The sequence below is a fragment of the Gavialis gangeticus genome, unplaced genomic scaffold (assembly GCF_001723915.1).
Source record: "Gavialis gangeticus isolate Ggan-Ray unplaced genomic scaffold, GavGan_comp1, whole genome shotgun sequence".
In the NCBI taxonomy this organism is placed as follows: Eukaryota; Metazoa; Chordata; order Crocodylia; family Gavialidae; genus Gavialis; species Gavialis gangeticus.
In genome coordinates, this window is record NW_017728992.1 from 22,239,166 (window position 1) to 22,266,655 (window position 27,490).

Sequence of the window (27,490 nt, forward strand, 5' to 3'; positions counted from 1 at the left end):
TTAAAAAAAAAAAAAAAAAAAAGTCGTCCTCATGCATAGATCAAAGCCATTTATTTCAATTTTCAACCTGGGTCAGGATTTATGGGATAGTTAAAAAAGCCTGAAAATAATTATTTGAAAATTGAAACATTGATTTTCGCAGAACAGACTTTCCTTCTAATATCCTTGCATCCCCACTGTGCTGCTTAAAACATACTAGTGTTGAAACCTATAGTATGAGCTCATTGTGAGTGAATTTTGTTGGCAGTTACTCACAGCTTTGAATGAAGCAGATGTTTTTGGCAGGTTTTTTCCTCTCTCTCTTGCACTCATGGCATTTTCTCCTGAGGATCTCAATCACCTCTAAACAATCATTTCCTGAACTGCAGTGACTTTTTTCCATATTCTGCATACGTTAGTTTCCTGTATGTTTTCTGAACTGGAAACTATTGGAATACTGATATTAATGAATAAACACACAGGAATAAACACTGCAGAAATCCAATTAAAGATTTATTTTCTTCTGATGTTATGTAGTCTTTTGGGGTTTTTCCCACTAGGTAGAAGATGATTGTTTAACCTTGCATATACTGAGGTAACAAGTGTTGATGAGAACAGTGTTTCAAAATTGGTTCCTTCACCAGTGTAATATAAATAACTTTAAAACTGTCCCAAATTATTGTCTTTATTATATAGATTTAACTTACACTACAAGTGTAGTTGTGCCAAGGGATAATACTAAAGTTAATATCAAAACTTTGGTAATAACATTATACTGCCTTTATATTGAATCCATAGTGTGCATTGTATTTTCTAAATGTGACTAGCACACCCTGTACTGTTGCAACATGGCATCCATTCAGAGCACCCTTTTTAGTGTAATATTGGATCTCTAGTACCATGTTGAATGGTATACTTCAAGTGGCTTTAACCCTGAAGATAATCCTTGATTGGGTACCTATTGTCCATAAACAATGTTGGAACCTAAAGTTGCTTCCACTCAAGTGTAGATTTGACTGCCAAGGTTTATTTCAGTTTAAATTTTACCTACTTTCATATAGCATTCGGATAGCCAAAATATGAAAATACTAGCTTTTATTCTGGACAAACACATTATTTTGGCAACTAATTTTAGAACTAGACTCCAGTATGCTTCTATTTGCTCTGAAGAGGTGGGCCTTAATCAGAACCTGAATCCAAACCCTACAGCGGTCATTCAAAACTGGACCTGATCCACATTCATAGTGCTTGGTTTTGGACCATAAACCTATGGTTGAGCATATGTTTTGTAAAACTGTTCAGTTACATTAGGGAATTGGGATAGTAATATTTGACCACATCTGCCACAGAACCGTTAACTCTGGGCTTGCTCAATTTGGGGTGTGTATGCAAGTGCCAGATACTGGCCATATTGACTTGTCTAATATCACTAAATAACAGAATCATATTCTTCATTAGCTCTTGTCTGCACAATATGTATTCTTCTGTTCGCACGTGTCATTTATCTACATGTAATAGAAGCTTATGAGGTTTTTTTGCATTTTTTTGGCTAAACAGTATTGATGTTTCAAGACAGTTGTTATGATTGTAAAACTAATTGTTTGGTTTTTGTTTTCTCTTTTCTTTTTTTGTCTTTTTGTAAACTTTGACTGCAGCATTATGTTGACTTGTGCTCTGTCTCTGCTTTGGCTCAGTTTCCCTACCTGTCCATTTAAAGTTTTACATACATTTCCCTGCTCACCCTACCCCACATTCCTATCTTGATAAGGCAAAAAAAACCCAAACCCAGATCTGTATATTGTCTTTATTACATTATGGGATAGCTTGTGCAACCCAATTTCTATTTTGGATTTCACTGTAAATGTCATTTCTTTGTCAGCTGTGTTTGGACCATTTGCAGAATTATTGAGTCTGTTTGCATGATGTGCACCTGTTTAGTCCTTAATATGAAATAAGGTTCATATTATATCCCTTTTCATCTTCCAGTTATTTAATGATACATGTAATATGCAAACCAGCAGTGGGTTTGCTAATTACTGAAGCTTAATAGAATGGCCCTTTCCCAGAATCCTTTGCTGTGAATGCCTTTTACCCTCAGTTGTAGCTATAAACTGGCATCTTGTAGCTTGTGAGGCCAGAGATCTTCTATACTCTGCACATACCATTGGGAAAAATGGATGGCACAAAGAATGGTGAGCTTGATTTCCCCCTTCCAATTTGGGTACTCTTCTCCAGCTCTTTTTAGAAATGTAGATATTCTTGACTTCCTCCTCTCCCTTCCCTTTTTCTCCAAGAAGGTCTCTGTCTTATTTCACAATATATATGTTGGAATTATTATTTCAGTTCTTTAACATATTTCAGTATTAGAAAAAATGTATCCATTAGATATAGAGCTGGTTAGTTGCTGTAGTTTGCATTGCTGTCCTTGCAGATGTTAAAGGAGCTCCTAAGAGCTCCTAAGAATATCTCCTAGATCTGTAATCTGCTGTGAGGAACTAGCAGGTTGCATCTTGGGGCACTAAACTGATTTAAAAGAAGCATGGGCAGCTTTCATTATTTGTTTCTATCAAAGATTACTTTAAAATTTCAAATTGTAGCCTTTTACTAGAGAGAAGGGAATTTATTTTCAAATTAAATGCAGGAAAAGTTTTGCCTGGGTAGCTTTATCTAAGAAACGTTTGAAAAAGATTCTTGAAATTCAAACATTATGAACTAACTTTAGGGCTGTCCTTTCTTCTTCTTTTTTTTTTCTTTTTTGTGGCATGGCGTAGACATCTTCTCGATTGTTGGTACGGCCCACCAGCTCCGAGACACCAAGTGCTGCAGAACTAGTCAGCGCAATTGAGGAACTCGTCAAAAGTAAAATGGTGAGACTGAGTAGCAGATGAGCATAAAACAGAAGCTAAGCCATGGTGCTCTGAAGCACTGCACAATGAAAACTCTGATATATTATCCATGAGCTAGAACATGTTTCAAAAAGTAGTTTCACAGCTTCATATATGACAAGTGGCATGTGTGCAATTTTGTGCAAATGATGTATATAGTAGTGGTGCTCAACCTTGGGGCCCCACATGCCAAATGAATGGAATGTGGTATGTTTCTGGACTGGTTTCTGCCTAGTTTTCATCCACAGGTGCCATCCTGTTTGGTGGCCCAACACCATGCTCTGATGTGGCCACATACCATCCCAATCCTACCATGTACCACACAAGCCAGCATGCAAAGCCACATTATCCATCCCACAGGGCCTCCCTACAGGTCCAGAAATTTGGCAAAGGAGTAGCCATTAATGCTGCCACTGCTCCCCCACCACCAAACCTGTGGGGAGCCATATATACACGTAGAGAGAGAAGATGATTTGTTAGTATGGGATAAGTTTAGGATCATGTGTCCATGGTGCAATATGCTGTGGAATTGCATTACACTCTGTGTACCCAGAACCTTTTATAAAGTTTTGTCAAAGTATAACTGGTGTATGTTGCACAGAGTTAACCATAAAGGAAGCAAATAACCCGAGCAGAAGTCCCTACCCACTGGCTGTCAAGCTGCTGTCAGCTGGTAATGTTTTGTAGGCATTGTGGTGAGAGAGAGAATCCTTCCCTTTTTTTAAAAGATTAGTGCTCTCCTGGCATTGTTTTTGCACTGGCTTGTTTACTTGGGTAAAGTGATTCCAAAAGGAGAATTTAGGGCCTAATTTTTTTTCTTTTTTGAATGCAAGTACATAAAGATATATACTCACAAGGGGGTTAGATGCTGAGATACTTGGGAGAGCCCCCTCCCTCGCCCCTCACCCCTGTCCAATAACTAAAATACCTAAATTTGGGTACAACCCCCACCCCACCCTTGGTTTCTGGTTGGAGATTATCTTTAGCATTTAGTAACAGCTCACTCATTTGTCAGGATTAACTATGTAGGGCTTGGTTTACAGCAGGCTGCTTTTATTGCATCTGATTTTTAGGGTTTGCATGTGCTTTTTCCAACCCTTTGCTCCTTTTCTTTATTTTTTGAACTAGCTGCAGAAAACAAGAACATATTTCCTTTATACATTTTGCCCTAGCTCAGAACAGTCCTGAATCTTTCTATGTAGTAACTTCTTCTATTAGCCTCTTTGGGTTCACTTTTTACTTAATTACACAGGAAAGAGGAGCAAACGGTTTTCAAAATGTAACCACATAAAAACCCATGGCAGGCTTTAGTAAAATAAAACGGGCAGTGATTCATAATTTTTCCCTGATGCAGCCCAGTACCACAGACTTTTTAGCAAATTGCTTCATATAATCTCAAGCGGTGATGTCCTCATTTCATATCATTAGTCAATAAGTATCAGCTTATTTATGGGCAGTCTCTCCAGGAGGTCAAATCCTTGTTCAGATTTTATTTATTGTTTGAAGGCTTCAGTGGTACATCTGATTCAGAAGGGTGTAGCCCAGCTGTATCTTGTCATGTCTGGGAAATGATGATGGATAATTACAACCAGGTCTGACCATAATGGATTACAGTTGAACTGACCAAATAAAAGCCTTTCACAATTTTTCTCTGCATGCTGTCTCCCAGATCTGCCTTCTCCCCTGTCATCTACCTTATCCCCCATTTCTTCCCCTTCTTCCCCACAAAAAAGTGGGGGCTTCAGTTCCTAGATTTAACATACCAGCAGGATGAGTTGCATCCCTTTGCTTGGTTTAACCAGGCTTATCTCAAACCAGTTTCAACCATTTTGAACTGGTTTATGTGCACTGAGCTTCTGTTCTGTTACAGGTTTAAACCAGTTTCTGATGACTTAAACCAGTTTATGTGTAACTTCTGTCCCTATCCAAAATGAAAATGCTAGCACTTCTGATTCAGTTAGCCTCCTAGGTAAGCTGTGTTGCTCCCTTGGCTTCTAGAGGCAACGTTGCTACACCCATGTTCAACAGATAAGTTTTGCCTCCGGTTTTGAAAATTAAATTTTAAGAGCTACCAGGGTCAGTTATTGAATTTAATGCATGTCTGGGGGAAGGTTGACAAGGTATCTCCAATTGCAAAAGAAACTGCATTTATACTTGAGGTTCATGTAGCCCTTTGGTTAAATAAAGTGAAAGCCAAGGAGGTTGATGTTTGGAAGAAGATACCTTTTTTCCTAAAATATATACTAGGAACACCTGTGCTGGTTGTTTTGGGGGCCACAGAATTGTTACCTTGTCTCTGAGTTGAAGTGAAAGGCATTTGTTTAGTCTTTAACTGATTTACTCTCCAAGATACAGTCACTGGCAAAAGCAGTCAAAAACCATTTCAAGAATATATGACTAAAAATCCCTTTGTTTGGTTTACCTGCTCTTATCTCTGATTTCATAAATCCGTCCCTTTTTTAAGTTACCAGTTGGACAGTCTGTTAAGAATGTATTATTGCCCTGGTTTTGAGGCTGTAACCTGCATTGAAATGCACTGTGCTTGAAGCTATAAAAAATATGAATTAAAATGCGGAGTCTGCTCAGAAAAGCTTCTTGAGCATAAAGAAAAACAAACTAAAAAGAAAATTGTATTTCTTCATTTCTTAAGAAAAGTATTTTTAAAAGTCCCCTTTTTAATATTTATGTGTAATACAAGGGATTTTAATTGCCCTAATTTTCTTCTAGTGGTCTCCATTAGCAATTTCAGTGTTTGGCAACAGTTACTATGCTTTATTTTGTTTTTTAAAGGATTTAAAAACAGAAACAATTGTGCTAACTGTACAGTGCAGTAAATGTTAATTTGTTAATGACAACCTTTAAATGGTTGTCATCTTCTTGATTGCCCAAGGTAACTTAAACAAAAAGGTTTGGGTAGAGTTTCTGCGTTATTTGCTGTTAATGTGTATTTTCTGTAGAGAACTGTATTTAAAGCCATATGTTATAAATTAAAGATCAAAATGCAACATTTGCTAACCTTTTATGAATGCATCCTTAGGCACTGGAGGATCGTCCAAGTTCCTTGTTGGTAGACCAAGGTGACAGCAGCAGTCCATCATTTAACCCATCAGATAACTCCCTCCTCTCCTCCTCATCACCTATAGATGAGATGGAAGAAAGGAAATCCAGTTCTTTAAAACGGCGACAGTAAGATTGGCTAATAAATATATATTTTTCCCTTCTGCTGTTAATAAGGTAGTATTTCTGGAGCCCCTGCACCATTTGAAAGTGTTCTGTATTGAACCAAAAGCAGAAATAGTTCCAATTTTCCATTGCCTTTTTGCACTTTCGAGATCAGATGTCTGTTTCAGTTTGGTTCAGCTGTTGTTCAAAGAACCTTCCTATGCGTAACAGATAAGTCCTGTTAAAACATATCAGCCTTAGGCCTTGTGGAGAAGGATTCTGGGTTTTATGGGGTTTTTTTTAAATGTTTCTCAGAAAGCACATTATTTTTTTCAGGATGCTTTTCTTCTGTATGGTAAACTCAGACGCTAGTAGAAGAGATACAGAAATATTCCTAGTTTTGAAGACTAGTTTTGCATTCTGTGAAAATTATTCAGTTTGTTTTATTAATTAATATTATGGTTTGTTTTCAGGGAGTCGCATATTAGAATGTTTAAAACGTGATTGAATTATTATGACTCAAACAGACTTTCTGACTATTGCAGCTATGGTTTGTTAAACAGAAATAAGAATGCTCAAAAACCAAAGGCAGTGAAGCTTCCAAGCTCCCATTTAAACTGCGTCTGCAATATGGAGAATGAACAGAGCTAATGTTTTTTTCCCTGGGACACAGCTGTATGTATCTTAAATTATTGCAGGTTACCAGGACAAGCTGGCCAAGTTGTGTGCTCTCACTGGCCATCTATTGGTGCAGGGGTAGCAATGCAGCTTAGAAGTGCAATGTATGTAATGACTGAGCCATTCTTGTATTGATCCTGGCCAGGACAGTCAGGCCCAAGTCCAACACGACATGTATTTAAAGCCTGGTTGTACATAACCACAAGCTTGTAAAGTATTGTCTATCTGAGAATCCTTTTAAGAATCTTTAATTTTTAATGAGTCTGCCTCCTTGAACATGCATTCACTTCTTTCTTCTGTTTTGTAGCTATGTCTTACAGGAATTAGTGGAAACAGAACGAGATTATGTACGAGACCTGGGCTGTGTAGTTGAGGTATGTCTGTTCAGTCTTCTGAAGTGGCTTTAAAAAGAAATCCCACAATTCAGGTGTATAAAGACAGAATTGAAGAGAAAACTATAGACTTCTGAAGTCTGCTGCATGGATGGATTATTCTGCAACTTTTTAAAAATAGACTAGAAAAATGTGTCAAATCCTTTTCCATTTTTTAGAGTCTTTTTTTCATTGCCCTTTGCAATGGATAGCACATGTGTAGCATCTTTCACATGACCTCAGTGGGACAGTTCAAGTGAGTAGCCATGTGGATATGCTTGCATTCATGGCATCATCCCTTTAATTGTAAGCCACTTTGAAGAAGATCCATCTCTTCTTGCATTTTTGTATGCTGCTTTCTAAGAAAACTCAAATCTTCTTAAGCGCTGGGCATCCCAAAGCATTAATCTGCTTTCATGAAGAGCTGGAAAAGCCTGTAGGTGTCACTAGTATTGCAAACAAAATGGCTACATCAAGGCTCCAGATTCCATTAACTTAGCCCATTTTAAAGTAAATAGGTACCTTACCTGTGCTATCTTTCAGAAGAGTTACTTTAGCTTGAGTATGTTTTAGAAGGCTAAATCTAGATGTTTTCTTAGAAGACTTGATTAACAGGTAGATCAAAGGTCATTTCTTATATGAGGCTCATCCCATTATGCTGAATAAATGTCAGACACTGCAGGCCTCAAATACACTAAGCAAATAGTTACACAAAGGCTTGCAAATTAATTTACTTGTGAGATCTAAATATTACCCTGTGTGCAACCTATATCAGCAGTAACATGCTATATTTTTAATACTAGTTTTTCCCCTTTAGTTGTCGAAATTTGCTTTTATTTTATTCTTAAATGAGAAATGGTATAGGGAAAAAATGTTTTTACATTCTGGGTCGGGGTGGCTAGAGTAACTTACCCTGGGGGCCACATCTGGTCCTCCACTGAAGTTCAAGAGCCAGAAAGGGGGGTGGGGCTGCTGCTGAACAACCTGGTGAGAAAGCAGGGTGGGGGTACTGAGCAACCAGTGAGGTGGGGGGAGGTGCTGAGTGAGCATTGAGCTGCTCCAGCTTTTTCCCTTGGGGAGCCCAGTGCCTGAGCCAACAGGGCCAAGAGAAGTGGGAAGGGCTTCAGTTTGGCCATCATGGTTCTAGGTTTTTCTCTCTTTACTTTGGATTTCCAGCACTTGTTGTAAGATAACTTGTGAAGAAATTTGAACTGTTGGCTATGTAGATAACCACTTATTTTTCTATTATTTTCATTTCTCCTGTACAAAGTGCTTGTAAAAAATTATGGTGATGAATAGTGAGAAAAGTCAGACTTCTCTATAATTTTTACAAAATTATGGGGTTAGGTATCCCTGAGAGAGAATTTTATTTTTTATTAGTACCTTTCTAAGGATCTTATGACATACATTTAGATCATAATATTTTTTCTGTGAACTTGAAGGCTTAACAGGCCAGATATGAACATTTTTGATTGCACTGAATTTGAGTACAAGGAAATGTAAAACCAGCCACTCTGATTTTTATCATCACAAAGATGCATTGAACCAAGCTTAAATATCATGCCATAAATTAAGTAGCTGAAAAATTAAACAGGTTTAATTCAAACAAAACTCTTATTGTTAGTTAAATTCATTTGTATTAGTGATTTAATTGTCTCGTGTATTTGTAAATATTACTGGTTTAGTGACTTAAATTTCAGAATGCAGTGAACAGATTCTTATGCTCTTTAAAAACACCACTTCTCTTAAGTCAGGATTTTTGAACAGTGAATTCTTCTGGGTGGTTGCAGGGTTACATGGCACTTATGAAGGAAGATGGTGTTCCCGATGATATGAAGGGGAAAGACAAAATTGTATTTGGCAACATTCACCAGATTTATGACTGGCACAGAGAGTATGTATGTTTTTAAACTTAAGCATTATATACAGTACTTGCTGAAAATAATTTATGAATTCTAAACATTACCAATTAAGGAACCAAATTAAATAGCTTTTAATTTAAGGTCACATGAATAAGTACTAAAAGCAACAAAGAGCAGTTATCCTAGTTTGTAATTTCAGATTTTATTTTTGGTAGGACTCTTCCTACAAGCATTTGTATAGAGGCTTGAAAAATGTATTACACACTTGATTTATGATCTGTAGCTTATGCATGAATATGTGCAGGCCTTCCCTGGTGTTTAGATGATACAAGGGCTCTGTATCAAAGAGATGTGCTTGCTCAAAAGATTTTATTCTTGAATGTCACTGTCTAATAAGATTAAAAGAACACACAAGGGATTTGGAATAACCAAAAGGGAAATTTCAATCAAGTTCAACAAAACTATTCTACTGCTGAAGAGCTGTATTTAGAATGAATGTGTTTGAAATAGTTTAGTACATTCTTTATATAGGCTTATGTTGCAGATAAGATACAGACTACTCAAGATCACAGCAGGTTAAAGCAGATGCAAAGTATTCAAGGCCCAAAATGTTGGGTGGTTGACAATACCATAAAATAGGGTGTAAAATGTCTTTTTTCTGTTTATCTTAGCTTCTTTTTAGGAGAATTGGAGAAGTGCCTTGAAGATCCAGAAAAACTGGGATCCCTGTTTGTTAAGCATGTAAGTAGCACTAAGATCTTGGACAAGAACATTTATATCACCTGGAAATGCTACAAACTTTATTTTTTTAATATATCAAGGTTCCTTCTGTGGAGCAACGTGTGTAAGGACGGTGTTCTCAGGTCTCTCAGTCTCTCTGGTCTCTCAACCTTGAGGGCCTTACAGCTACCTCAACCACATCCTTTTTTCTCCTTTTCTTATATTCAATCTCCTTCCAACTTGTCACATCTTCGCCTATCCCTTCCAGGTCTGTTTTTGTTATCTTCCCATTGTTGCGTGGGTCACCTTGAAATCCGATATCCTCCACCTCAGTTTCTAAAGTCTTTTTCCTGCCTTCTCTCATTGGTTCTTGTAACATGCCCTGTTCTGTGCTCTTAATCTTGCTCAAGGCATCAGATCTTTTGTAAGAGTCTGTAAGTGCTTGTTTTTTCCTCCATACTCTGTTTTCTTATACTATATTAGAAATCAGTAAAATAAAATTTTCTAGAGCAGTAAGCAGAAACACAATTGCACCTCATACTATGCCACGTGCACGGCAGGAGGCACAGGCGACTGGTAGGGGGTGCACGGGGGTGCATGTGCCCCCCCAACAGTGTCATCAGATTCAGCCACACCTTATTCCCAGTGCAGGGGGAGCCGGATCTGGGTTTCCAGCCACAGGAACGCCCTAAGGGTCCCCATGGCAGGGAGACTGCTTAGGGTGTCCCCAGGGCTGGAAGCCTTGTCAGGTGATGTGGTTCCCAGTTGTGGGTGAATAACTGGGAGCATAATCTTTCCCACAACTGAGAGCTCCAATCAGCTGAGAAGACTTCCAGTTGCAGCAGCCTATGGGACAGTGCCATGGCTGGGAGTCCTGTTAGCTGCAGGATTCCCAGCTATGGCAGTGCATGGTGCTCCCACACAGCTGACAGCTCCAAGGCACAGGGGCATAGGCTACACATGCAAATTAGAACTGGATTACATAGTTATAAAAATGCTTACACATTTTCCAGCTCTAACTTTATACCTGGTTGGAGCTTTTTAAAGCATGATTGTTTGTTTGCACTTGTAACTGGTCTAAATTAATTGTGCAGTTAACCAGCTAGGGGAGCTTAGCTCTCTCCCTAATGTCAATGCAAAATCATTCCTGCAGTGTTTTCTGGTTTTGTATTCAGTCTAATTTGAAATCGAAAGCAATGAAGCATCTAACAAATTTTCTTTGGTAGTGAAATTGCTCATTTGTTTTTCCCCCTCTGACTTTTTTTTTGGTAAAAAGGCAATAACTGAATGCATTTAGATATTGTAATATTCAGAACCCACTAATGGTAACTAAGAGAAGTAATGCTTCATGCTAATTTTGTTTTAAAGAAAACAATAACTTGTGATTTCAAAATATTGTTCAAGCCCAATATTGTTTGTGTTGTTCCCATGATCTTGTTTATGTCCCAGTGTCATGTTACACACAAGTCTTGTACCAGATACAAAACTCTTTTTGTATCCAAGTTGTCTGAGATATTAAATGGGCAACTTAGACTATACACCTGGAAGGATCATTAATTTTAAAGCACTTTTCTTAATTCTTTAGATTTCAAGTGCTATTCTGGTGCTTGCTTCTGTGGTGTTTAAAAATGGTTTACTGGTGATTTTCCTGCAGAACTAAACTTGCTGTGTTCTTTGTACTCAAAAACAGGTTTAAATTTTTTATGTTGCAGGGACATGGGAACACAGTATGGGCTTTTCATTGTTGGCTCATTTTATTCCATGAAAATTAGCACAACATATCAACATTAAATACTTACCATGTTTTCACATATGTACTTCCTGCAAATTATACCCATCTCCGGGTACCTAGTTTAAAATATATATAATATATTAACTCCTATTATATAGGTCCTTGAAATTCTTTGTAGACTTGTCTATTTAGTTTCTTGCTTGTGTCTCTTCTATCCAGTTTATTGTGCTGGATTTGAAGTATAGTTGCTTCTTTGTTCTCGATTCAGTAAGACTGTGTCCCTTTTCATAAAGCAAGGATATTTTTCAATGTTTTATTGCTTTTTTATTGTACTCCCGTTCTGTGTATCACTTATTTCTGACTGTTATATATTATTGTGTCTTTGTTCATGGGGGGTTTTTTGTAGGAAAGAAGGTTGCACATGTACATAGTTTACTGCCAAAACAAACCAAGGTCCGAGCACATTGTTTCAGAATACATTGATACATTTTTTGAGGTAAGTCCCTGAGTGGGTAAGTGAGTGTAATTTTTCAGGAAAGAGTTTGAATGCAGTTCCTAAACACTGTAACAAAGGTAGATGGCATTAATCCAAACTGAGAGATGATGTTTGTTCTTTCTGAGAGATTTATAGACAGCCTGCAGCACTGAGCTTTTGAAGTATGGTTTTAAGGTTGTTAAGAGCACTTCTGTTCTGTAGTAAAAAGTAATGCAGAGCAAGAGATGGGCTACGATGTTGGTCCTTACCCCTTGAGGACAGCCTCAGGTGCCCTCATAGGCAGAATGTGGCTCATGGAGTGCCTCTGAGCCACTTTGAGTCTCCAAAAAGTTAGAACTGAGGTTGACAGGGAAAGCTTGCAGCCTGTGACTTGCTTGATATTTTTCACTGGTGAATTGATGTAGGTTGGAGACTACTTAACTATATTATGAATACAGATAGAGAAATTTGGTTTTGCTCTGCAGGACTTGAGGATCCACAGAAACTTAGATGCTACAGACATAACATAAAAGGTTAAGTCAAAACTTAAAGCTAAGTTTTTGTCACATAAAGTTATCCTACCAGTAGTTTATATTCAGAACTTCAGCCAGTTCTGCAAAACAGCTCAAGCAGATTTAAATGAGGCAGAAAAGTTGACAGCCATTTAAATAAACTGAAGTAAATACTTCGAATTATAAAGTTAATCTTTTATGTGTTCCTTATTTAGGCATAAAGCCTGTATGAGACACAAATTCTGTACTCACTCAAAGTCACCAAAATCATTTTTACATATTTTATTTAAAAATAAAAAAACAAGATAATCTGTTGCTCCATCTTCAGTAAAGTAGGGGTTGCATGGACTCTGTGGATGGGAGATAGGGCTCTTGAGGGAGTGAAATTCTAACCCAGCCAGGGAGCAGCTGATTAAAGATCACTGGTCAGCTTGAGGGCTGCCAACCACTGGGTTGAAACAGCAAATGAAGCAACTGCACAGCACGTCAGAGATCTTAGATCCATTTTGAAACTCCATTCCCTTCTTTTCCTTTTGTGGCCCTCCCTGCTAAGTCACATGATTCCTCTCTCCTGCCCTTGTTGATTTAAAAAAGCATGGGTCTGCCCTGCCAGCCCTTGCCCTCCCACAGCCTTGCCATCATGCTCCTGCAGTGGACCCTGCAAACCTGAAAAATATAGAAGATCAAGTCAACTGTTACTGGTAAAGGTATGGAAAGACAGAATTTGGAATGCCTGGACAATGAAGTGAAGAAAGAGCCATGAGGAAGTGGCAAGGAAGTGAGGAGCAGGGAGTGTGGTGCTGGGCAATTCCTTGTTTAACTGAAGATTAGAGTCAGCTCTTGTTTCTGCTCGACTGTCATGATAGTAAAACACACTGCTGTATTTATTTCCAAATGAATCAAGAAGACATGAAAGCTGAAGTTCTTCTGTTTTTCTCCTTAGGACTTAAAGCAGCGCCTGGGCCACCGACTTCAGCTCACAGACTTGCTAATAAAGCCAGTACAGAGAATTATGAAATACCAGCTGTTACTAAAGGTAAAGTGATTTTTATTTTATTTTCAGGGTAACCAGCCCTAAGAAAATCTTAATAGCCTTGTGGTGACTGGCTTTTTGTTTCTTTTTTTAATAACACAAAATGTAAATGTTGTACGGGTTTCTCTCTAATATGATTAATTTTCTAACTAGTGTTTACATCTTTGAATCACAGCAAACATCCTGAAGCAAAATACCAATCTGGATTTAAGCCAGTATAAGCGCAATTTAACTGAAGTCGCTGGGGCAGAGATACTGATCATTTTCAAGGGTGTAACCCAGAGCAAAATATGATCCTGTGTGTAGGAAACGGTTTAAATGTATTGAATTTCATGGTTTCTCTGACACAAGCGTGTAATTTTATTATTTTAGCACCCCTGTTTACTTGACAAAAGTTAACTGTGACCCTTCTAGCAAGGAGCCTGATTAATGACAAAATGTTCTTGAATCATATGAAGGCATAAAACTGGCACTGAGAATATCTTAGTTATGTCATAAAGGGGAATCAATTTTTTCATGGTTTTTCTTAAAATAATTTCCTTGACTATATTTTCTTTCATACAAATGGGATCCTGTTCAGTCTTGTTCAGGGTTCTCTCTGTTCATCAGTAATATGGACTCAAGCTAATTTAATCTTTTCCCTTACAGGACTTCCTCAAATACTCTAAAAAAGCAAATCTTGATACAACAGAACTAGAGGTATTTGGGCATTTTTCTTCTATTACCTTGAGTACTAGTTAGTGTGTACTACTCACTACTTCTGCTGAAGCCTGTTTGCACAGAGTTACTGTTCTTCCTTTTTTGCTCTTGCCTTTTAAACATGCTAACTACATTGTGAATCCCATATTCTGACACACATTCCTCCACTGGAAAGCTTAGTTTTAAATCTCTCCTTTCCTGTAACAGAGAGCTGTAGAGGTCATGTGCATAGTACCAAAACGATGCAATGACATGATGAACGTTGGTCGCCTGCAAGGATTTGATGTAAGTTGTTTCTTGGTTTTTAACCATGACATATGTCTGATAATCATATGCTGCCCAAAGCAATTTGTGCGGGGGTGAGGGGACAGTTTCTTTTTGCTCCTACCACTTTTACATTCCCATCTGAGTGAAAAAACTTCACAGGCCAATCTCAGTCCTTCTCATAAGCAAGCCAACTGGTTGCCACCTGCTTTTTAGGAAACATCATAGACTTGTTTCTCACTGATTTGATTTTTTTCAGGTGTGATATGGACAGCTAAAACAGATCAATGTGGGATGTTTCATTTATTTCATCATCATTTTGACTGACTTCTTTGCATAAGTTTAGGCTAATTTTGTACCAGTGAGTTGAAAGTGTTTTGATTACATGCATCTGATATATCAGTAATAGCTCTGTCAATAAATTTAAAACTATTCTGAACTCTTCTAAAGAAAAAGAAAAAAAAATCTTTGCAATGAGCTTTATTTGTCCTTTCCTCGGTAAATCTAGTTAGAAAAAAAATTAATTAATGAACTAATTGAATTTGTTGCTTCTGTTTTTAGGGTAAAATTGTAGCCCAGGGTAAGCTCCTGCTGCAAGACACTTTCTTGGTCACAGACCAGGACACAGGACTTCTGCCACGCTGCAAAGAAAGACGTGTCTTCCTGTTTGAGCAGATTGTCATATTTAGTGAGCCACTAGATAAAAAGAAAGGTTTCTCCATGCCGGGATTCTTGTTTAAAAATAGTATCAAGGTAACTGTTGTGTGTGAGCTTTGTAGGGTTGTGCAGTGGGGACCAAGGTAACCCTTTTCTGGTGATGACATTCCATGTCCTTAGCAATAAACCTTAAAAGAATAGAAGATCTTCAGCTCTGTGCTGATACCCCTTCCAAACAGTTCTGTGCTGAGCCTTGACAACAAAAGAGTCTTTCTGTCAAGACTCTGATGTCTTCCACCTAAAATACCTCTTTATCTTTGTACTCAGTAACTCTCAATATCTTACCCATATCTCATCACAGATAATAGCAGTACACGGCACTTAGCCTAGCATGTGTAAATCTTAAACTTGAAGGCAGTAACTCCTATTTCCCAAGACGACAATTTCAGCAAAACTCAGCTGATGTCAAATTTTAATGACTATCAACAGTACTGGAAACCTAACTTCAGGTTATGTCACATTACATCACTTCCACAAATTAATCTCTCACATGGTAACTTAGCATGCCAAGCTTTTCCTGAGACAGTATTGTGAGGTATAGGTCCAAGAGTCTTGTTTAATTCCAAGAAGAAATCTGACGGGGACTTCTAAGTAATAGGAAAAATTGTACCTGCAAGTGGTTCAAGCGAAATCTGTATGCCACAATCCATCTTCCATTTGTTTGGCAGTATAGTAGAAGTCTTTCCATGTAGACTAAAGATTGAAGTATGAAATTGATTTAATATTCAAATAAAAGGCATCTTTTAACTATGTTGACCAGCATAGGTCAGTTTAATTGAAGTGCAATGGCCAGTAGCTCTTAGTTATAGCTTCTGAAAGAGGATACTATAGAATAAGATGCTGTTAGTGACTAAGTGAGATCTTAAGTACCAAAAGATGTGCATTCATTCTTAATCTTTAGGATTTTAATACTTTTTAACAAACATCTTTGAATAATATTAAGATGATGGTAATTTAATGTGGTAAAGACTTGAGTGTTTCAGAGCTACTGGTTGGGGCTTCTTGGTGGAAGCTTCTTCTAATTCAATGGATGCAGTAAATTCTCTTTCGTTTAAGGTGAGTTGCCTTTCCCTGGAGGAAAATGTGGACAATGATCCATGTAAATTTGCACTAACATCAAGAACAGGTGATGTCACAGAGACGTTTGTTTTGCATTCTGCTAGTCCAGGAGTCCGCCAATTATGGATCCATGAAATTAACCAAATTCTGGAAAACCAGCGCAATTTTTTAAATGGTAAATCCTTTTACATTTCTCTTCCTGCCACAAAACATTTATTAGGTAACCCCAACTACTTGCTCTTACGTATTTCATTTGATGTAATGAATAAAATATTCCATAAAAATCTTATATTAAAAGAAAAACATAATGCATCATAATTGCTTTATAGAAATAATTAGGGGTGCACCGATAGATTTTTGGGGCTGATACCAATAACTGAATTTTAAGAAGGCATATTGGCCAATACTGATCCAATTTCCAATACAGCTGCATCCAGTCTGTTGTGGTGAAAGGGGAGGAAAGTGTAAGTGGGAGGAACAGATCAACACCCCCTGTGGCGAGGGAATGAAATGGGGCTGGGGTAGTTGCTCCCAACGAGGACATGGTGGGGCACGGGACAGAGCTGTGGCATCTGGGGAGAGGGGAGAGGCGGGTCCCATCACTGCACATGGGGGGGCATGTGCCCCCACATCTGCATGGGACGGGACAGGGTGGGCTGCAGCTGCAAGCTGGGACTGCGCCAGGCTCTTCCTGGTGAGGGGGATGTTGGGCCAGGCTGCACTTGGGGTGGGCCGTGGCAGCACTGAGAGGGAGGCTATGGGGGGGGGGCTATAGCAAAATTTGGGGTGGCTGCAGCTCCCTCTGCTCACCCCCCAGCTCTGACACTGCCCCCTCCAAGCTCAGCCCGGCCTAACTCCATCTCCACCAGGGACAGCCTGGCACAGCCCTGGCCTCAGCCCACAGCTGCAACCCACCCTGCCCAGCCCTGTGCAGAGCCAGGGAGCACACCTTTCCTCCCCTCCCCCATGCCCTCCCAGGGTGCACACAGCAGCCCAAGCCGCACCCCCTCCCCTTGCCCCACAGAGGAGGCATGGTTTCATCCCACGCTCCGCCCCATCCCCACTTCCTCTCTTACTGCAGGGGGCATTGATCTCTCCCCTCCCCTTCCACCACAACAACTTACCAGCTGCACACAGCTCTCCAAGTTGTTGGGCTATACTCCTGGCTTCCTACATGCTGCGCTGCGGCTGCATGCTTGCATGGGCCATTTATTGGACAAATTATGGGCTACGTCGGCCAGTTTCCAATATAGTCCATTCTCTTTATATCAGTGCCAATCCAATATCAGACCTATGTATCAGTGCACTTCTAGAAATAATTGGGTTGCTACTTTCCTCTGTTGTAAGGCAATAGGGTATCCATCTTAAACCAATTAAGTCTTGCATGTGGAAAACCTATGTCAAGGTTGAATACCCAAAGGTAACTTATGTCAGGTGAATTAAATCTTTGTTTTTATTATATGTTTTAATACAATAATGTTTACTATCAAGGGGAGCAAATCAGGAAATGCTAGAACTTGCCATTGATCTGATCTGTTCACTGATTTGCACCCTGTTCCTGATTTTGAATTCCTGTCACTGTGTGCAGGATTTTTTTTAATAGTAAATGGTTTTTTTACCAAAAAGAAAACAAACCACTGTTGGTTGGAAATGGGTTCTAATGGCTGGAACACAGTACTAGGAAGCAGCTGTACTGGTATTTCCAAGTTGGCCATTGACTGCACCCTGTAACCAGAGGGGAAACGATATATCCTTGGTAATGGGCATGTAACATGATCAGCCTTCCTTCATATAGCTGTCATACAGTATTAATGTCTGTAAAGCACATTGCAGTTACTTCAGGAGAAATGGTGTGAAAAAGAATGTTACCTTCTTGATAAACTCTCAGCTTTGCCATTGAATGCATCTATCTTGACTTGCCTTTGTCTCTCTTCTTGGTTTTAATTGCAGCCTTGACATCACCCATTGAGTATCAGAGGAACCATAGTAGTGGTGGCAGTGGCAGCGGTGCTGGTGGTGGCAGCGGTGGTGGAAGTGGTAGCAGCAACAGCAGTGGTCCCAGCAACTGTAGCGGAATTACCAGTTCCAGCCGTAGCAGGCCATCCCGGATCCCCCAGCCTGTCAGACACCATTCCCCAGTCCTGGTTTCCTCTGCAGCCTCAGCCCAAGCAGAGGCAGACAAGATGTCAGGTATGTCCATTCCCAATCCCTCCTTGCCACTCCACAGCACCTCCTTAGAGACTGGCCTCAGCCAGGCAGACAGACATCCTCTCAGTACAGAGCTGGATGGTCCTCGGAGAGAAACTGAGCAGATTCCCAAGATGAAGGTTATTGAGAGTCCCCGGAAGACAGCTGGAAGTGTTTCTGGCTCAGCTGATGGAGCCCAGAAAGAATTGCGTGGGAGCATGGAGGACAATCGCTCAAGGAGCAGCATAGGATCCCTAGCACTTGGGAAGTCGAGGCCAGGAGCCATCTCGCCACTGAATTCTCCTCTTTCAACGAATTTTCCTTCTCCTTTTGGCAAGGAAACTTTTCCACCCAGCAGCCCCCTGCAGAAGGGCTCCTTTTGGAGCTCCATCCCAGCTTCCCCTGCCAGCCGCCCTGGCTCCTTCACTTTCCCTGGGGACAGTGACTCCCTCCAGCGGCCGGTCCACCACCACTCTTCACACAGCAAGGACACAGACCGCATGAGCACATGCTCCTCGACCAGCGAGCAGTCAATTCACTCCACCCAAAGTAATGGGGTAAGAGCGGAGCACTTCTGTCCTGCGACCTCTTCTAAAACCTTCCCATGCTCCCCTTCTGTGCGTTACCATCACTCTCCGTACTAACTTCTGGCTCTCCAGTGCTGCACTGCTCTGAGATAATCAACTGTTCCAATATCTTTGTACATAAGCAATTAGAAGGCACATTCTGTCTGGGTGTGTATACATAAAACATAGACCTGTGACATGTATACAGACACCAAATTTCTAACAGTAGTTGAAAATTCTCTGCTGAAAACATAAATCACTAGGCTGATTACTACTAACTTGCTTTCCTCGCTTTTTTTTTTGTCTTTCTAATCTGAAGGCAGATCATTAACATACTGAATGTGGCAGCCATGGAGCCTGTTTATGTACCACTGGCAGCATTTCTAAGCCTTTCAGTTGGCAGCTTGTATTGGGGTTTTTCCTCCACGCCTTAATTGACTTGTGACATCTTTTTGACTCATCCTCTTTTAAATTCAATATCTGGAACTACCAACTATGAAGCTACCAACTCCAAACAAAAGCCAACACAAATTAAAGCTGTGGCTATCACCCCCAAAACAGTAGTCTGTGGAGATATTGATTCCACTCTTCTGCCCCCTCCCCTCCATGTAAAAGGAACTATGTTAGGGCATCTGGAGATTCAGCATCCAAGTCAGCACTTTTTTGTTGGAGGAATGAGGCGGGGGCAGGGTTAAAAAAATCCACATCTTCTGTATTGATCGCCGAACAGGAAATGAGACACAGCAGTCACAGGCATGAGCAAGTTTAGGGCACAGAAAAGAAATGCCACTGTCCATGAGTGTGATAGGCATATTACAGAGCCTTTTACTAGTGCTTGGGCTTTCTCTCACTGAGTGTTACTTTTTTAGTACCTTGCAACTCCTACACAATGGCAGATCACCTAACCTGCAATACTTCTGTTAACGCATGCTCTTCTGGTTAGAATAACATAGAGATCTCTAGACTCTCTTTAGTTCTTTCTTATCCTTGTAATAGCCTCAGAAGAGAAAAAAAATTGTGCTTTGCATGTACTCCCCCTGCCCCCCAACCCTTTGGTTCTGGTCTCCTGTCAAATTTTAATTTTCTTTGTTTTTGTCTTGCATTCTTTTCTTTAGTGGAATTTTATGTTAATCGGTATCCAGGGTAAATGGATACCTTTGCAAATAATGAATAGGTTATAAATAAAGATAACATAATGGTACTTTTATATGCACTTCAATGGTGGGGTGGGGTTTCTGTCAAGTCAAATAAGTTAATTAAAATTCCTTTATTTTTTAATGGAATAGCTTTGTTGCAAACTTGAAACAGATGCCATCATTTCTGTTATCTTCCCACTATAGCTGACAGTACCCAAATTATAAGCCTTCTTCCTCCCAATTAATCTTCTCTCTCAGCTTAATCATAGAGGTGGGTCGTACTCTTGTGCTTAACATCTTTTACATTTTTTTTACAAAGATAGTGATGCCAGTTAAAAACTTGGACTTCATTGTGCAACCAAGTAGTTGGAAGAAATAAGTTCTGAAGGTTTAAGTCTACTTAAATTTGATTTATGTGTGTGTACACATCTGCACATGCAGGTACAGTTAAACCATGTGCATAAGAACAAGCATACACATGCATATGGGTGTACTTCATAACTAACAAAAGGAGGCACAAATCTGGAAAATCCCTTTAAAGAATCCCTTTACTCTGGAATTTTACAAATGATGTGAGCAACATCTTTTTAAAAACAGAAGGAGACTCCAGTTAATTGGATTCTTGAGTACAAGGAATCCGTTTTTAGTTAAACTTTTTTATATTGACTCCCTTTTCTATAATCCCATATTCGGGAGCAGCATTATCTAGCAAAATATACAATAGAAGACTAGTTACTCTACAAGAGTGACTCTTTTCTCTCAAGAGGAAAGAGGAGGAGATTATCTTCCTGTTGTAAGAAAAATATATTCAACAGAATTAGTAGGCAAAAGTTGCCACAGCCAAGTTGACAACTGAAATCCAACCATTGGTTTTCAGATTGATCTGTTCAACCTTGTTAATGAAATAAGGTCAGCTTGTGAGCTTATCCTTATCTAAGAATGGTAGAGTTTAGAAGGAGGCTTGGTTTTTGGTGAAGCAAGATTAGATATGAGGTTGTATAAATACCAATTCATTTTTGAGAAATGGCATAAATTATATTAAAGCTGTCTGTGTTGTTTTCTCACAGAATAGTTTTGTTACCCTGCTCTCCCCTTTAGTCTTTTTCAGCAAGGGGTGCATGTATATGCATTCTTTGTGAATAGTTATTTTTATCCAATATAGACAGCATTTCAGGGAGTGCTGCAAAAAAAGCTTTGCAGAGTTCCATATTAGTTTCTTGGATACTCAGTTGAAATTTGCCCAATTTTTGTCAGTTAAAATGAAAAATTTCCCTATCAGTTTCCCTATAAATTCAGCCTGGAAACAGTCAAGCCTGGGTTCTCATCCTTTTGAGCACTTTCACAAGAAATGTAAAACCAGCAATTTGAAAGCCATCTCACTGAGCATATGCAACTCAGAATAAAACCTTGTTGTCTCCTCCATCGCTGTTGTTTACTTTATCATGCAAACAGAAGTAAAAAGTAGCGCAGCACTTAATCAGTAGTATAAGCAACTGTCATAGAGGTTCCTAGTGAGACCAGAGTATGTCTCAGTTCATGTTAGTTTGACAGATAAGTAGTGTGTCAACATTCATGGAATTTCCAAAGCAAGTGCTAACTAGTCATAAGACGAAATAGCTTGACAACTTTTATTATTTTCAGGTGGAACTGTTAAGACAATCCCCCCCTGCCCTTTCCCCCGTAAACTTGAATTTATGAGAGACGTGATTTATATCACATGTTCTTGGTCAGTTACAGCAGCAGCTGTTGCTGATGCTTATTTCAAGCAAAAATTCAAGAATACCAACTCCATATTCAATATAAACTTTTAATAGAGTACAATCATAAGAATTGTGTTTAGTGGTGACAATGGGACCTCCGTATTAAATGGTATAAGGAGATGTCTTTTAAAAAAAATTTGCCCAGGAGAAGTATTTTAAAACTAAACAGTATGTGCTTTCTTATTTTGTACATCTGTAAGCTTATATAGATTTATTTGATTACACGTGGTGTAGTCATATGGATTATCTCACTCTTGGCCAAAGTGCCACTGCACTGAATTTTAAACGTCATACTTTTTGTTTTTGTTCCCCTTCCTTGCTTTCTTCTTGCCCAATTGATATCCACAGAGTGAAAGTAGCAGCAGTAGCAATATCTCCACCATGCTGGTAGCACACGATTACACGGCAGTGAAGGAGGATGAGATAAATGTCTACCAAGGAGAGGTCGTGCAGATTCTAGCCAGCAACCAACAGAACATGTTTTTGGTGTTCAGAGCCGCCACTGAGCAGTGTCCTGCAGCCGAGGGCTGGATTCCCGGCTATGTCCTGGGGCATACCAGTGCAGTCATCATTGATAACCCTGATGGAACAATCAAGTGAGTGTCTGGAGTCCATTAGAAGACAGGGTTGGGCATGCATTTTATATTACTCTTGGTATTTTACAGGGCTGGGGACATTTCCAGTCCAATAAAACACTGAACTAACTACTAAACTACTAAAGCAAGTATTGGTTTGATCTTCCAGGAGGAAATGAACATCAAGACTGAAGAATTCTTGGAGGCTGTTTTGTTTTGGCATCCATTCAATTTATTAATGAATTGGAAATTTGCTGTAATAGAAGTATATAATAAAAAAGCAGTAATATAGTGTCTTTGTTTCAACCATTCTTTTAGGTCCCCTGAAATTGTTCCATGTGTTTCAGGGGAGGCTAATTATGCTACTTGCTAATCTTGGAGTATAGAAGAATAAGAATCAAGAGAACATGAATGGAAATAAAAATAAGAAATTACATTGAATTATTTAATGAATGCTAGGCATTTCAGAGGCGTAATCTACACTAGGATGGGATTACATGGGGTTACAGTACCTATGATATAAAATACAAAGCAGGCAGAAGGTGGACCAATAGACAAATTATAGAGTTGAAAAGGTGGAAAGGAAGAGGGTGTATCCTGTGATAAATAGCTGTTCTGCAGTAACTGTTCTGTGTGTCTGCTCTTCTAAATTGAAGCTAAATCAAAGTAGCTTCTCTTTGATTGAAATTGCAGAAGCTGATGTTCAGCTTCTGCTTACTGTGGCATAGGAGCAGAAACACAAACAGTTCGTTCAAGTGGAGCAATTTGTACTTGATAAGTCATACCCTTTCCTCCGTTTCCTTTACTTTGTATAATTTGTTCATTTGCCCATGCTATGGAAAGTGGTGTATGGTCAAAAAGATATTTCTTCTCATGCTATAGTATTAAATAATCTATGGAGTTTTCATATTTTAGCTGAGGTAGTTGTATTGGCCAGTATTTGAAATTGGTATAACAAGCTTGTTTTTTATCTGACAATTCCTACAGCTTTATGAAATGCCTAGCATTTTTAAGAGAGGAGTAAATCTTCTCCCTTCTTCTCTTTGCCTTTAGTTAAAACTGTAGGTAAAACATATATTCTGAAGTTACCACCTTTCCTTTAAATTCACTAGGAGTGATATGTAGATATCAAAATTGATGCTGTTAGAATGGAGGTCATCAAGAACTCTTGTTAGAAATACTTGAGATTGATGGTACTAGACCTGGAACTCTTTTTTTCTGTTAGATATTTTTCAACATTTGTATGTTCCATTAAAAGCATTTTTAATCCAAACTAATTAAAGAGCACAATGCCCTTTCAGGAAGTCAACATCTTGGCATACAACACTCCGTTTAAGGAAGAAATCTGAGAAAAAAGATAAAGACGGTAAAAGGGAAGGCAAACTAGAAAATGGTTATCGTAAATCCCGAGAAGGACTTGCCAACAAGGTTTCCGTGAAGGTAATTATTCTAGGGGATTGTTATTTCACAAAAATGGCCCCTGGAGTAAATTTGCATTGGTCAATTTAATCTTTGGTGTAATCTTTCTAATTTTAAATATGGTTAGATAGGGAGGAATTTAGCTTTTGTGTGTGTGACTTTTGTCAAAATTTAAAGCAGGCATAAGTAATTGTCTAGCTTGGGTCTGTAATGCTTAATAGGGAGAGGGCAAAAATGCTGAGTTTATCTGCTCCTGGGGCCTTTGTAGGCATGACTAATTGTCACCCATCACTAAGTCCTTTTTAGATTTGCATATAATTTTGCTTATTTCTTGGAAATAATTTTGCGTAATTCTTGGAATTTCTCCCTTTCAGCTTCTCAACCCCAACTACATTTATGATGGTAAGTTGCTTGAGTAATTAAAATTCTATGGTAATGATAGTTTGAGGGAAATATACTTTCCCAATGAATTGTGCGATAGGACTTAGAATCCTCATCTGATGTACCTTGAATGTTGGAAAGGACATTGTTTGTTGTCTGTGAGAATAGCAGTTTGCGTGATGCAAGATGCATCAGTAATTGACTAATGCTAAGTGTTAAGAATATTTTAGAAGGAAGACTCTCTAAGAAATGTGTTGTCATATTTTTTTTTTTAGAATTAAGAAATGCACCTTTTGCTAGAGCTTTGAGCATACACCCAAAATTTAATCAAAAGTGTAACATAGGTATGTCACTGCATGACACTTATTTCAGTTACAGAATCATAGGAAAGTAGGGCTGGATGGGACCTTACAAGATCATCTAGTCCATCCCTCTGCTCAAGACAGGATCAACCCTGACTAAACCATCCCAGCCAACATGGGCCAAAATGTGCTCTTCCATGTCTCTAAGGCATGAGCCAATCTGCAGGCTGGATCAGGCCCACAAACCCTCTACTCCTTCACCCTGCAAGTATACCTTATCTTGCAGTTGTTCCAGGCAGTTTGGGACCTATGCTCCATGTGGTCACTGCAGCTGGTCATGGGCTGGCTGGAACAGGCACTGCATGCAGTGCAGTTGTGGAGCTGCTGTGGCAGACACTATGTGCAGTGTGGCTTCCACCCTGGCTGGGCTGACTCTCTTGCAATGTCCATTTCAGCCACTCCAGGAACTGTGCTGCACACATATGAGTCCCAGACCAGCTGTCACAGCCACTGAATCAGATCTGCTAGAGCAGAGGATCAGGAGCAAGGGGGAATAGGAGGGGGACCCATTGGCTGGATCCAGCCCATGGACCAGCCCTGTGCCGTAGGCATGTATCATGTGCTGTGTGGGTCTGATCAAATTCAGGGGCAGCATCAGGGCTGAGTGATGTGGCTCTGTGAGCTGGATCCAGTCCATGGGTCATATAATTAACACCCCTGCTCTAAAGTCTATGCACAGGGAAGAGGTTAAAAAAAAAAAAAAAAAAAAAAAGGTGTAAGTGGTACATTCAGCACCGAAGGTTAGTGAAGGCCAGGCTTGGTGGGTGAGTTTGGGGAGCAATATTTCAAGCTGAGAACTCTCCTCCAGGATATCCACGTTTTCATCCCTTCATGTTCAGATCCAGGGATCATGCCCTCCAGTTCCTCAAATACAAGGGTTGAACCAGGTCAGGGAGAAGAGGGAGGGGTAGAGCCAGGATTTCAATCATTCTGGGGTTTATAGACAAAAGTCAACACTTTGATTCTTCCTACAAATGAACAGAAAACTTGAGCAGTTACTGAATAACTTGTTTTCTTTTAGTCCTCTGTGTTAACTTCCTTAAAGGACTTAATCCTCCTTCCTTGACATACCCTTTCAGATCACTCACTTTAGCTTTGGCCTGGGGAAACTTGCCTTAGATATTGCATATGGTTCTCTGTGAGCAATTCCTTTGTTGCTTAAGATGTAATGAAGTCAACTGGCTTCCCCTACTTTGCCTAGTCCATGGGTCTCTCTAATAGAATGAGTGGAACTCTGTCAAGTCTTGAATGTTGAAGTCTTGAATGTTGGAAAGGTTAGAAGGGTTGCCACATAAGATTTGTAATTAATGCAGTGCTTGATTTTGGAAAATGAGAGAGATTGTGTAAAAGGGATACATAAGCATGTCATTGAACTTTAATCCACATATTTTTTTCTTCTTCTTCCAGTTCCCCCAGAGTTTATAATACCATTGAGTGAGGTAACTTGTGAGACAGGAGAGACCATCATGCTTAGGTGTAAAGTCTGTGGTCGCCCTAAAGCTTCAGTCACTTGGAAGGGTCCTGATCGTAACACACTAAACAATGATGGTCATTACAGTATCTTTTACAGGTAGGTTAATATGGGTTCAATTGTGTCTTTGCATTCAAAAAGAAAGAGTTTTGGCAAATAAGTAGAATGGTGTGTGTGTCTCTAAAATGTGTGGGATAATTGTCTTCAGTGCTGTCTTCCTTTCAGTCCACATGTTGCAGACCAAACCAAGAATCCAGAGCCACCCATCCCGCAAGAAATGTGCCCAAGTTGCAGTAGAACTGGTTGATCCCATAGTGGCCTTGTCAGCCATCTGGGACCCACAGATAAGGCAATCATAGAAGACAATCACCCTTGACTGCAAGGGATTGCCAGTGATCTTCCATTCTCCATTCAGTCCCTTCCCTCCTGCAGAAAGTCAGCGAACTTGTTAGCAAATTCATGTTTGTGCTCTGACTATACATAATAAACTGCCCAGTTGTCCTCTGATTGTTCCCAGTTTGTTGCTATCCTGGAAATCGCACAGAGCGCGTTGGAAGGTAGGGCCAATAAGGAACCTTAATGCTTCTTCAAAGATTTGTGAATGAGCTGAAGAACAAATCTGAAGGAGTTTTAAAACAGGTGGTGCAGAAAAATGCAGTGAGGTATTGCTACGTACAAATATGAGGTTTCACTATAAAACTTTTGTGATTCCGTACCTTTGTGAAACACCAGAGTTGCCACTGCTGAAGTAGCTGTGGCTGTTTATCCGACCATTACTTTTTTTAAAAACAGATGGTTTGTGGGAGGAGGCGGCTGCGTGGAGCCGGGCCGGGTCAAGCCCCTGCCCAGGCCCCTACTTGGCTCAGCCCCCCAGGGAGAGAAAGGTAGGAGGGGGTACTCACCAGTCCCCCTCCAGTAGGACAGGGCCCCCCCTTTCCCAAGAGCAGCTTTCCCTGATGGCAGGCCCACTGTGCATGCGTGCAGTTTAAAAGGGCCCGCCAACAGCAAAAAAAGCCCCAGTTAGGCTCCAGAGCGCTGAGAGATGCACAGGTGACAACCCGCTGCTCCCCCAAAGCCCCCCATACACCTGCCAGCAGCCGTGGAGCCCCCACCGACCCCCAGCACAGCCAAAGGCAAGCGGGTCTCGTGGTGGGGAAGGGGTTAACCCCTCTCTGAGTGGGAGGAGGCGGCTGCCTGGAACTGGGCCGGGTCAAGCCCCCGCCCATGCCCCTACTTCGCCCAACCCCCCAGGGAGCCATGCGACCAGGCTGCGCAAGCAGGAGAGCGCGTGGGAGGGCCCGAGGCCCTGCCTGCAAACCCCCCAGGGTAGACAGTCCCAGCTGTAGCCAGCCTACCAGAGGCATGACATGGATGGGCGCACGCCACACCCCAAGCGTCCCCTCAGGCTCTGCGGCCTCCCCCGGGCACCTCAGAGATTGCCACCCAGATGGAGCCCATGGTTCCGGGTTCCACACAGATGGAGCC

At 40.1% G+C, this 27,490-nt stretch overlaps 1 protein-coding gene across 4 annotated transcripts in view; it reads left to right on the forward strand.

Annotated features, from left to right (window-relative positions):
- Positions 1-27,490, forward strand: part of TRIO (trio Rho guanine nucleotide exchange factor) — a 589,244-nt gene that overhangs the window by 547,613 nt on the left and 14,141 nt on the right. For 2 of the 4 annotated variants that reach the window (XM_019521265.1, XM_019521257.1), the window contains exons 37-52: positions 2,751-2,846; positions 5,902-6,050; positions 7,012-7,078; positions 8,866-8,969; positions 9,609-9,678; positions 11,796-11,885; positions 13,320-13,412; positions 14,058-14,108; positions 14,316-14,393; positions 14,934-15,125; positions 16,146-16,323; positions 18,099-18,892; positions 22,146-22,393; positions 23,674-23,812; positions 24,166-24,193; positions 25,942-26,104. In XM_019521265.1, coding sequence (XP_019376810.1) covers positions 2,751-2,846; positions 5,902-6,050; positions 7,012-7,078; positions 8,866-8,969; positions 9,609-9,678; positions 11,796-11,885; positions 13,320-13,412; positions 14,058-14,108; positions 14,316-14,393; positions 14,934-15,125; positions 16,146-16,323; positions 18,099-18,892; positions 22,146-22,393; positions 23,674-23,812; positions 24,166-24,193; positions 25,942-26,104 — 2,540 coding nt within the window. Of the gene's footprint in view, positions 1-2,750; positions 2,847-5,901; positions 6,051-7,011; positions 7,079-8,865; positions 8,970-9,608; positions 9,679-11,795; positions 11,886-13,319; positions 13,413-14,057; positions 14,109-14,315; positions 14,394-14,933; positions 15,126-16,145; positions 16,324-18,098; positions 18,893-22,145; positions 22,394-23,662; positions 23,813-24,165; positions 24,194-25,941; positions 26,105-27,490 lie in introns of those variants that run through there. The other 2 variants (XM_019521275.1, XM_019521285.1) reach the window with 2 other exon arrangements.